Here is a 13,006-nt window from a genome sequence, read left to right as displayed (position 1 = left end):
AACAAATTAATAACCCATATCCCTCGGCTAAAAATTACGATAAACCCGTTGACCTACACTTCATATATTAATATTGGATTACAAGAAATAATAAAACCCACATGAAATATATGTATATATATATATATATTTGTAATTCAGCCGATATAGCAAGAAATTATATTGAAAGATTTAAAGTAGGGAAAACTATAGTCTTTTGTAATAAATATATAATTACTTTAAACGGTGCATAAAAAGAATTTTGGTGATTACACTTACACGAATTCTTGATTTCAAGAAATTAATATCTTGCTCCATTTCATACATATAACTTGGGCACTGGCCATGTGCTGCATCCAATGACCCATATTTTTTTGGATTTGATTTAATTTCATTTTAAATGAGATCATATCAAGTCCAAAAAAACATGAACCGTTGGATCTCCATTCGGGCACTACCCGAATGGGGTAGTATAGACAAAACCCTGTTTTGCATGATTTACAGATTATTATAGATCTATGTGATTTATTCGAATAATAGTGAACGCGAGTTCCTTCGTCATTAAAAAAATGGAAGAAACAACTTGAACAATCCAAAATAATTATTATAGGTAGCTGGCTTGGCCCTATTGGAAAAAAATTATAAGATGCTTTCTCTATTATATTCGCCCAAAATAAAATAAATAAAAATATATAATTTTCAATTTTCAAATGCTTCTAACATTATTTTTCTCCATGTCTGGCCACGGACCATGTGCAATATTTGCCATTAGCCCTTTTTATATACATACATCCCTTCGCTAGCTTCCAACCTCCCTTTAAACCATAATTTGGCACTTGAAGAAAACTAATCATTGATTGGATAAAATAAACAATATTAATTATGGCTTGACATGTTGGCTTCAATTTAGTTAGTACAATGAACAATATATATATTAAACCTCTTTTGTTTTAAGTGATTACATTGAGTGGCATAACCAAGATTTCAGGACTCGGAGAATGGGTAAAAATTTAAACAATATATTTTTATTTTTTTGTCAAAATAAAAAATTTTCTATGAAATAAAAAACATATATATTCGGAAAAATCATATCATTCTAAAAATTTTTTGCCAGGTAGATATCTGAGTTTGCTCACATACAAGTTCCGCACATGCTTACATGTTTAATTAAGGTGGTATTTGTGATGAAAATGAATAAAAGTTGTATTGTCGATAACTTATAGTTCATCTGATATCAAGATCTTAAATTTGATACATGTTTTAAGATCGAGAATCAATTGTAACAATTTCTATCCCCGACTAAAAAAAAATAAAGACTACCTCATTCTGAGTAAAAATTAAATTCCTTAAATTGGACATGTTTTCTAGGGCCACACGGAATTTGAAATGAGAATGAAAAATGCATCCCCCTAAGCACAAAAGGGCACTTTATTGTCCCACTTGTTATGAGTTGAGGATCATAACATATTGTGAACATTGCTGATTTTTGTTTTGAGATAATTTGCATCCCAACAAAACGAAATATATGTCCCAAACATAATCCCTACAACATTTATTTTGAAAACATGGATAATTATTATAAAGGACGATGAGTTCGTTCTCTTTAGTTTAATGACTTGCAATTCTTGTTTGACAGAAATAATTTAGTAAAAGAGGTGTTGAAATTATTTCAAATATCGTGTTCAAGTCTTTGAAAATAAAAATACTAAAAAAAAAAGTCTTTGAAAAAAATTATATAAGTTAGAATCAGGTGCCTCGGCCCCTGGTAGCTCGATTTTATATATACTTTTCAATCTTTTTAGGCTCAGTTTGGTGTGGATGATAAGATAAATAATATATAGATAAGTAATCTAATGTAATAAAAAATAAATAAAAAATGATAGTGAATATAGTAATTGATTTGATTGATAGATTATAGTTTATTTGATTTGATTGGTTGAAATTTATATAAAAATACAAAATTACCATTTTATCATTTTAATAATAAATAAAATATGAATAATATTATTTATAAGGGGTAATATAGTAATTTAAATTAGATGATTTGATTGATGTAAGATAAATAATTAATTATTTGATTGATGTAAAATAAATAATTAATAGAAGGATAAATAATATGGCGAAAAAAACGTAGAATTAGATAAGATAAACTATACATTGATTAATAATAATGCTACCAAACGGAGCCTTATTGTATGTTTGTTAAGATTTTTTTGAAAAATGAAAGAAACTATACTAACAAGGTAATTTTCAAATACTTCAATTCAGTCATAGCAATATATAAATTACAGTGTTGTGTTCATGTTTTTTTTTATAAAAAAATTTTCTGACACAATATTACTGGATTTAGAATCAACTATTATTTTGATTTTAAGCACTTGCGTATGATACATAATAAAATGTAATATCATGGTGTGATCGAGATAAAATGTTGTGGTCGCATTTATTTATCATCACCTGGAAATCCACCTGAGATTGACCAAGTCTAAATTCAAATCTAAGTTCTAGAAAACCGCTGATAAATTAATATCATGATTATTCATGATCGTAAGAAAAACAAAAAAAAATCTATATATGAATCTCATTTATATATATTGGATCTTTCTTTGTAATACTATCAATCAATGATTTTTAAACTTTAGAGCTTAATTACGAATTGCGTGCGAGAGTAGTAATACAAGATTTATTCGGTGTGATTTGCAAGTTAGTATGTATTATAGAAATAAGACTTGGACATAATTTACTTCAAAAACTAGCTTAAGAGAAGAGGTTTGCTCTTGTCTATATATAGGGCTCTCAGGTTATTCAGTCAACCGATGTGGGACACAAACTAAGACACCAACACACCCCTCTCACGCCCAAAAATGAAACGAGTGGAGCGTTGAGATATTAATGGGTGGCCAACTATGGGATTGGTGAGACCAATTATGGGCCGTCCAACACATAACGGTGGAACCCAGGCTCTGATACCATGATAGAAATGAGACTTGGACCTAACTCACCTCCAGTAGTTTCATTCCTGAACGTGAGAGGGGTGTGTTGGTGTGTTAATTTGTGTCCCACATCTGTTGGGTAAATAACCTGGGAGTTCCTTATATAGACAAGGATAATCATCACCTCTTGAGCTAGTTTTTGAGGTGAGTTAGATCCAAATTTCAATTTTTAACAGTATGGTCATTGTAAAACAATAATTATCAATTAATGTTCACGACGACATTGTGAAGCTATCCTTCCCCACGGTTTGAGTGTTTGCTATGTTCTTTTGTGTTTGTTCCCTCTACATAATATACATTGATATAATGTCTAAAATTAAGAATCGAAATAATAAAATATTTTATATTATTAATATTAGGAAATCAATTTCTTTTTTAGTTGGAGAAATATATAATTAAATCTCGAACCCAATTTTTTTTAAAAAAAATTAAATAAGCTACGAATCATCAACGTCTCGTAACTCAACTTTGGTCCATCGTAGAAATTATCTCCAACATGCCATGTTGGACAGACGTACAATCTAGCATAAAGTTTACCACAAAAACAATTATATCGTATATTATATATATTTGATGGGCCCACTTTGTTACAGTTGGCTAAAACCTTTAGCGATAATGGTAAGCATGTAAAATGTCCAGGTTCTTTGTGTGCTTAGTTGTAGAAAGCATTATCACAGCCCCACGGGACCCTCTATACTCTATGCTTAGCCCCATTTCAACTTTACACCAATCTACGCACAATATCATGATGCAATTAATTCCTATAATTTTTTTAAAATTATTAAATAAAAATGTGAAATTTAATGTATATAACTTATATATATGTAAATATATAACACTTTTGTTTTGTATTTTTGCACTAAACTTATAAGATCATGAATAACAACTAAAGATTACTCCGAAGAAAATAAAGTTTACACACTCGTGCACATTCATATTTAAGCCAAAGATTACAATGGTTTTAATCAATGGGGGATGGGACGAGAAAGACAGTGGGGCAACATGAGGATCCCTGTGAAGGATGTAATAACATCCACGTCCTTCAAATAACGAATTAAAGATTAATTATTTTAAATATTATTCTAGACGTGATATTTTTAGTTTTGCATCTTTCGTTGAATCAATATATATATATATATATATATATATATAGTTTTATAATTATGTTTTGACGATCAATTTAGCTATTTCTCTGCTATCATGTGATTAAATGAACTAATAAGTAAATACAGAACTAAAATTGATATTTTATCATTAAATTATGGGAAATAGTCACTCTCATCACAATATTTGATATTGACCTCTCGTAAATCATGGAAGTATGTTGGTCATGTTTGGGAATCAAGATTTCTTGATATATTATCCATTGCCATTTTTGCATAATATTATATATGAATAGAAATTGAATGTCCGATAAAACAGACAGGTTCATTTAACATTCTCCGAGACCTAGCAATTTTTTTTTTTTTAATATTAATGCATGCGACTAGTTTTGGATTTATGCTAAGCAGCATTAAGAAGACGCCACGTCGCATGCATGTCTCGCGTAATCCTAAATTTTAAGGATGTTAATTCCATAGTATTTGCTCGTAATTAATTAGATTTAAGGTAAGATAAATATTCATGATGTAGACACCACGAACGTGCATGGGGATACAAAATCTTGACATTAATCATCGACCCTTTTTGACATGAATGCATATGCATGTGCTTGATTTATCCGTAGAAATTTAGTTGTTGGTGAAACATTGCACGATTGATTGAATTTTTAAAAGTGATTGAATCTATAAAAATATTTTAAGAACTATACTTGGAATATTACGGAATATCGTGTACGTCTTGATAATAAATGTTAGATAAAAGTCATAAAACAATCAACTCTAAAATTTTGTATTATTCATGCATGCGATCAGATGCCTTAATTATGAGGTGTTAAATGGATAAGAAGCTATATTCAGATTAAATGAACCTGAATCCTTCGAGTGTTGCTTTGCGTTGAAAAGTGCTACAAATTAATAGTTATGTACTTTAGCTCGTCTTTTTCGTGACTGAAATCATTCGCCCGCATACAAGAAGTTTTTAAGACCCATTCTTTATTTTTATATTTATAATGTGGTTTGTATGAAAAAACTATCATTTTAGTCTTGTAAATTGGTTTGTTTTCGAATTTAGTACAGTAAATAATTAACTATGGATTTGTTTGTTTTGATGTTTTCGTCGAAGGGCCAATAAAACTAATCGAATATAATTGATTATTAGGAACCGATTCTCTTCTATGTGACTTATATGGCGTGAATAAAGTCAATGTCACGCCCATTGAAATTCACTTAAACAAAAACAAAAGAGGAAAATAAAGTAAAAAGACCCTCAATATTTCAAAACGAGATAACCAATACTTGTTGGTTCCCTTTATTTTACTTGAGTAGATTATTATATATGTAATATAAATTTTATTCTTGTCACATGAACCACGTAGAAGAGAATCGATGTCAAATAAATAAACTTTGTTGTATTTAGTGATTTGCTATCGAAAAAAGGACCCCAAAAAAATCTAAGTTAGAAACAAGTTACATAATTAAAATCCAAAGAAATCAACTTACCGAGACTAAAATCACAATTTTCTCTGCTATACATACATACACATATATATAAGAAGTTATAAAATGAAAATTATATCACTATAATTTGCTGAAAGTTAATTACAATGTATTTCACATGCCAACATTTGAAAAAGGGAAATGGAAGTACGTAAGGTACCTAAAATCATTTCTATAATTTCTAGGCTGTATATATTATATTTATGTTATGTAGTACCAAAACATAAAGTTTGTGAGCATCTTTATCATATTTAATAACGTGAATGACTCAAGTTTCGCACGCTCCCTAACCGAAAGCTTCCAAGTTTTGGAGCTTTTTACTCACACCATCGGTTACCCACATTCCACTTCTTCACTAGCCAAATTACATTATTGCCTCCATTTTATATATACGTTTCATAATTAACTTTAATTGAATTTTGAGGGGCTAATCACATTGCACGAGTGAGATGTTAAAAAAAATCCTTGAGACATTAAATTTAATAAATTTCGACCTTTTAGTATGTTAGGCGCAATAATTGATCGTGTTAAAAACACAGTCAAAATATAGTGTTTGAAAAACGATCCAAACGACCATTTTCATAAAACAACGAGTGATTGGTCATGTGTAGTAATGCATAACCCAAATGTAAGTATAGAATATGAGTATTAAACACGTTGGAAACCAAACATAATCCCAACCCAACTAGGCATTTTAACAGTTTACGAAGGATGGGGCTTGATCAATGGGAAGAGAGTGGAGTCAATTGTTTCTGACAAATAAAATTTCGAAATTCAAATGATTTATCATACCATATAATTCATTCCATTTACAAAAAATTCAAAACTCTGTTCCTCCATTACTACTCGAGGCTTGCACATGGGTGCATCCATCAAAGGTAATGGCATTTGGCAGGCTACATCAGCTTATCTTTAGAATTATTGAAAGTCATTTTCTCATTTAAGCTGCACCATTTAAAATTCAATAGCTCATTCCCAAGAAATCCTAATAACTTCTCCATTTACATGTACAAGAGTGAAGAGACTCTTATTCAGGAGAAGCCAATATTGAATCTCCAAAGATCCTTTCAAAATGCATTCTCAAGAAATGAAGGATGTCAGAAGTAATTCGCATATTAAAATTTGTATATCAGGTAAACCAAACAAATATTCTAAGCAAACTACTAGCTTGCCATTATTCAAATACTTGGATCATAACAAAAAGAATCCTAACAACTTCACATTGATTGTTCAGAGATGAAGGACGCATATTAGGAGTCCGGATTATACGGGAAATATTCACACTAACCTCTTATGTATTCTTCCCATTATATAATCCCAGCCCTCACATGGTAGGAAGATGCAACTCAGAGCCATTATTTACAAACCTAAAATATTCCATTTTCCTCTCCCTCTCTCACATACAAAGCAACATATACACACACTAAAAGAGGCTATAATTTGCTAATCTAACAACCTTCTCAAAAGAAACCATTTTTAATGTGTATGTCATTTTCATTTGGATCTTATGAGGGCCACTTGAAAGAATATAGACTATTTCATAAAAACAACACCAAAACCCGATTTGATCATGATTCACAGTCCCCATTCAGATCTATGCGTATAATGCATACTCGCAAGCCGCTATCAAGTGCTGAGTATTCTAGCTAAGCCAACATCAAAACCTTCACGCTCCCTGCGAACTAACTTAAATTACGATCTAACGGATAACTAGACATCTGTCAAATTGAGAAATGATATGGACGCTCTCATGTTCCAAGGTTCCCGGCAGCAAACACATTTTATTTACTTTCATAAAACCAATCCAAACCACAAGCCTGTCAAGAATTATGCTAACTAGTAGAGCAGAAAATTCTATGCATGTAAAAAAAATGGTTCAGCAGAGCTACACGCATACAATATGTAAGGACAGAACGACTCGCGGTGTTTGAATTCAAAGTTAAAAGAATCCCAAAGAAATTTTTGAAACATTTCACTTCTACCACATACTAATGAGTATTCTGGAGGAAAGAAGTCATATTATCGTTAACATTTTGAAATAGTTTTACAGACACGGAATATCCTAATCAACTCAGTAGAATAGAGATTTTGAAACAAACAAAAAAAGATAGATATCACGTTAATTCTTTTCTTTTCTTTTTTCTTGTCATAAGATGGATGGATATACTCACATAGGGTATGATGTGTTCGTGAGAAGAGGAATAGAGGCAGCATTCTCTAAAGCTAATTACATATGCAATTACAAATCTTGACTAACTAAATTTCAGTAGACCACAGCTACTGATTGGCTGCAACACCATCAGGAGGGAAAAACTGCTGACCACATGGAACGCAACTTGTTTCCTCGAATTATCGCCATGGTCCATCAATACGACTGGCAATCATCTATCAACCCTGAATATGAAGTTTTGAATTGTGTCACAATTCATGACAAAACATAAATATCATTCAAAAAATCATGCAAGAGGATATCGGAGACTCATGTGGCTGCAAGAATTAAGGAATTTGAAAAGATGATTGCAAGATTTTTATGCCAAGGGAACATAACAAAACTTCCGAGGAATTAGCAGTTACAAAAAAGTCAGTCACGTTGGGTGTTCCAGGGGTTAGAGAGTAACCAATTGACAGTTCCCAACGAATAAGAAAATCTAACATCAGATATCAAGCAAATGAATTTTGAAGAACAAAAGGAGTCGAAAAAAATATTACTCCCTCCGTCCCAATTATAATGTCCATGTTTTCTTTTTTATTTGTCCCAAATATATAGTCATATACCATAATTAGTAATATTTTTTTATACTCATTTCCTAACATATCCCTATTAACTACACCTTGAAAATTGTGCAATCATTTTTTAATACATTAAATAGGGATAAAATAGGAAGTTTATATAAAATTTGATTTCCCAATAAATTTTTCTTAATCTGTGTGAAAATCCAAAGAAGACATTATATATGGGACGGAGGGAGTATAAGATTTGCTCAGAGGTGAAAATCAAACAAGTAGAATAAGGCATAGAAAGCATTGGTGCAAACTTTGAAAAATCATATCCATCTAGGAAGTAGACTCCTGCTAAAATCAATTAGACATTTAATACCATCAAACCTAACCTACCACATTAAGAAAAAATGTCAACAGCCAAGCTAAAATTCATCGAAGAAATTCAAAGATTTTCTAATAATTATAGCATTTTAAAGATTTATACTTTGAACTCATTACTCAATTAAAATCAAAGCAGAAAAATTAATTTCAAAGAGAACCAAACTGGAGGGGATTAAAACTTATAATGAACTGTGTAAAATATCAAATGTACATGCAAGATAGCAGCAACAAAACACAGATAACTAAATATAAAGGAAAAAATACGGAAAAATATGAAGTCTGACCAAAACGGGATCTGACCGAGAACTTATTGACAGTTGACACATATGAGAACAATGATGTTAGAGAATGGAAGATGGACAGCAACAACTAGTGTCAGAAGAAAAAATACTTACAGAACCTACAGCGTATTCTGTCTTTAAAATAACATAAGCTCCAACATCAACCTTCAAGAATTATCTTTTCTCCTTTTCTTAGACCTTTTAATCTGCTGGTCATTTTTCGATGAGGATGTTTCCTTCTTGACCATCGACGTCACACCTTCCTCCGGTTTTTCATCTTCTCCAACAATTTTCTTATTGACCATCAATCTATCTCCCTCTGGATTTTTGTTTCCTTCATTAACTTTTCTTTTCTTGGAGGTGCTGTGAAATGAACACATATCAGTGAAAACTCAATCACATAAATCCATGTTCTAAATAAACTTCCTATACAGACAGCTTTCACATTAAACCTGTCAGCTTGAGACCAGTTATCCAAATTTTTATCCAACCATCGAGCACATCCTGTGTTGTCAGCAGTCAAAGATCCTGATATATGAAGCACCTCTTCATCAAAACTACAATAAAAATGAAACAGGAGAAGTCAATAAGACATAAGTGCTTCAAACACTTTCTAAATGCATCATTTCAGAATTTTGTTTTCCTTATGTGCATAAACACAGAGATGATGCAGCTAATAAATTTGTCATTCCACAACTAGCTCCATCTCCAGTGGTGTTTTTATCAAATAGACATTCGATAGAAATCCAAGCGATGGAATTGCAAGACTTCACTCGGTTAGACTACATCAACCAAAGTAATGAGGAGAAGGCAACCATTAACTTCCATTGTAACTTCACCAGAATATCAAGTTGGGTTCTATTTCTTCTCTCCTTGGTCCTGTTGTCTGAACTCTTCCGCGTCGTAGTGATTTAGAAAGTTCAAGAGTTCAGAATTGTATAGAATATAGCATTTACAATGGTGTCATTCTTCAATTTGTTGTTCATTCTCCGAAATGAATGTAGCAAATTCAAAGCATCTTTTACTTTACAGTAAAAAGCCTAAACATTTATGCAATATAATTAGATTTCAAGCTTGGATTGCTCCACGTAAGCTTGAACTATGATTTGAACCGAATTAAAACATAACATTAAAATCAAGCCATAAATTGTAAGCAGTTTATATTTTAATCTGTAAATACACACCTCAAGGAAACAGAGTTAGAAATTACATTCATGAGCCCCTTTCTGAGGGGGGAGAAACAGCAACCACTGAATAAATCTCACAACAGTGGGTGCAAAATGTTCTTGTTTCATTTCCAACTCAACTAATGTATGAGCAAGGTTTTGATGACTGTTTGCCCCATAAATTCAAGTTTGAATTGGACTATCAAACTTGCATTTCAATACTTACAGACAGACCTTGTTACTGTTGAACATAGACAAATAGAGTGCGACTTTACAACCCATTATGTCAAGAAGTTGACTATGCGCGGGAATCATGGGGTATGTTACACTTTTAATCACAGTTCTGCCCAAATTTTCAGCTAATAACCACAAAATAATTTTGGTAACAAGACTTGGAATACAAAAGATCACCTCTTCACCAGAAATCTCAGAACAGTTCCGACTTTTATCTTGTGTTTCCTATAGGATACGCTGACAAATACTTCCTCTCCACGTTTCTGAAAATGAATGAAGACAATATGATTCTGGCTCCTTAAACAGTGGTAGTGAATACATCATACCCCAAGACAAGACACTTACACTTTTATGCTTGAATTCTTCGCGGATGTCTTCAACTCCTATAACAGCCGCAGAGAAACCAAGAACAACAGCATGAATCGAATGTCTAGTTATTTTAACCACCTCCCCCTCTGTCCAAAAAACCAACATGCTATTTTCACTCTGCTGCAGCGCTTACAAAAACAAAAAACAAAAAAAGAAGATGTTTTTCTACAAGGAAATAACGCCAGAAAAATACCTAAAAGCATATCAGGCTTGGGATTGAATAGCAACAATCTAGCTTTTAATTTCACCCCGAAATATGGATGAACTCCGGGTAGTATCCTCGCCGAATCACTACGAACATTTGGATCATATGCCAACACCACTCCATCAAAAGTCTCACTATACCTACACAGACGGAGCAAAGAACAATCTTTCAGTCAAATTACTCATCCATGATTAGCCCATGACTCATTGTGCTTAAAAAACAAAAGGACAAAAAATTAATACTAAAACTAACGTGAAGAGCATAGAGCTAAGCTCCCGGAGAATGGCGTCGGTGGGGTTTTTGGCCTTGGAGGGGTGTAGATACACCACCATATTAGCTTCACATTCTTTCAATCCCTCCATGTTTACCAATATCGCAGATATTCTGAGAATTCTACAATTTGAGCTGTATTCAATTAGAGATGTTAGGGTTTTAGAGTGCGGAAGATGGGAAACTTTGGGTACAAAAACCCTCTTCCTTTTTACCACTGTTTTGCGATAGAGGAGCTATTGAGTTTCATGGGCTGGGCCCAGTGGTTGATCTCTGGAGGCCCAATGTATGTCAAATATTTTTAGAAAATAAAAGTTTTTTTATTGTGAAATTCTTGTAATTTATTGAACAAAAAAGAGAAGCCGTTCATACAAAATTATTCAACCAAAATGAAAAATTTTCAGGTTCCCAAACAAATTGGTATAAGGAAAAAATAACAAAAAAAGCGATCGAGTGAACGACTGTATTAGCCGATCTCCGAACATACATAATACTGATGTGGCTATGTGACTCCAATAGATGCCCAATGTATGTCAATTATTTTTAGAAAATAAAAGTTAAGAATACTTTATGCGGAAAAAAATATCAAATAATTCATTTCGAGAGGGACGGATTTTTTTTTTCTCTAATGTTTAGAGGAATCCAAAATTCAAATTGATACATTCGTATCCAATCTTTTTGTTTTTAATATTAAATATGGTAAAGCTTTATGATAAAGAGTAACACTCTTGTGAGACGGTCTCATCTGTGAGACGGTCTTATTTGTGAGACGGGTCATCCTACCCATATTTATAATAATAATAATAAATAATACTTTTGGCATATAATGTAATATTTTTTAATAGATAACTCATATAAGAAATCCGTCTCAAAAAAATGATCCTTGAGACCATCTCATATTAATTTTTGTCTATGATAAAACTAAAGAAAATATTAATTATAATGTGATTTAAGATTCATCGAATGAAACTTTATAAAAGATGATAATTAAGTTAACAATCTTATGCGAACGTCTTATTAACTCATCTAACACTAAAATATCAAATTCGATACGAAATACTGTTGGTTCAAGATCCAATTATAATAGACTTGTCTGACAAAATATTGATAAAAAATAATCGAACTTATGATTATTAATCAAGCATTCGTTTGCTACATCCACTCAAACTAATAACCCTTTATAACACGTAGATCCCATTTCTTAGTCCAAGGTCAATTCGATTTGAGTAGTCAATATCTAAAAATCTCGAAAACACGTCTTATGCTGAATTGGATTCCATTTATTTGTTGTACTTGTGAGCTCCTTAGATGAATTGTCATTTTCTTTCATTCAATAAAAATATCAGAATGGAAAATGAAAAAAAAAAACGGAAATAAATATATTTTTTTTAAAACTTATAATTTTTTTAACTAATTTTTTGAAAAATGTAGCCATAAAGATAACGGCCCACTCTATACGAACAGACAAAAGGGGAATATCTTACATACAAGAAAATGTCCCCTTATTTCCCTACAGTGTACTCTGTTTTAATGTCACTCTCTTTAGCCACGCCTTCTTCCCTTCTTTCTCTTTCAATCATCTTGTTTGGGCCCCATTATCTGTAATTTTTTTCACTTTTTGCTTTATAATTATTTTAGCCCAATGAAATCCCATTATCAATTTAATGGGTATAATGACAATTGTAATCTTAATCATTTGTCGTTGCTAAAAAAATAAAAATATGATGAAATGATATTATATGCATATGTATATGTATAATCATTTGTTGTTTCTTTCCCCTCCACCAATAACTATGAGATGAACATTGGA

The 13,006-nt window shown here is 31.7% G+C and overlaps 1 protein-coding gene across 2 annotated transcripts; it reads right to left on the bottom strand.

Moving 5' to 3' along the window:
* Positions 1-7,574: 7,574 nt before the first annotated feature.
* On the bottom strand, positions 7,575-11,379 carry LOC140875870 (uncharacterized). 2 transcript variants are annotated; one of them, XR_012148608.1, is made up of 7 exons: positions 11,179-11,379; positions 10,915-11,066; positions 10,698-10,807; positions 10,530-10,615; positions 9,405-9,509; positions 9,067-9,315; positions 7,575-7,963 (listed from the first exon to the last, which is right to left on the bottom strand). XR_012148608.1 is itself a non-coding variant. In XM_073279692.1 (7 exons), exons 1-6 carry the CDS (start codon positions 11,286-11,288, stop codon positions 9,120-9,122), a joined length of 759 nt encoding a protein of 252 aa, XP_073135793.1. In that variant the 5' UTR covers positions 11,289-11,379; the 3' UTR covers positions 7,575-7,963; positions 9,076-9,119. The 2 variants fall into 2 exon arrangements, 1 of the variants encoding a protein (XP_073135793.1); XM_073279692.1 differs by having other exon boundaries at positions 9,076-9,315.
* Between the last annotated feature and the right edge of the window lie 1,627 nt (positions 11,380-13,006).

The sequence above is a fragment of the Henckelia pumila genome, chromosome 1 (genome assembly GCF_033568475.1).
Source record: "Henckelia pumila isolate YLH828 chromosome 1, ASM3356847v2, whole genome shotgun sequence".
NCBI classification, from domain to species: domain Eukaryota; kingdom Viridiplantae; phylum Streptophyta; class Magnoliopsida; order Lamiales; family Gesneriaceae; genus Henckelia; species Henckelia pumila.
Note: the sequence above shows the minus strand (reverse complement) of the source record. Positions and strands in the feature narration are given on the sequence as shown.

Coding starts and splice junctions, on each gene's coding strand:
- LOC140875870 (XM_073279692.1), bottom strand. CDS start 11,288: ATGGAGGGATTGAAAGAATGTGAAGCTAATATGGTGGTGTATCTACAC. Junction 9,510..10,529: donor CTGAGATTTCTGGTGAAGAG/GTGATCTTTTGT, acceptor TTTTTATTGTAG/TTTTGATGAAGAGGTGCTTC. Junction 9,316..9,404: donor AACTGGTCTCAAGCTGACAG/GTTTAATGTGAA, acceptor TTCATTTCACAG/CACCTCCAAGAAAAGAAAAG.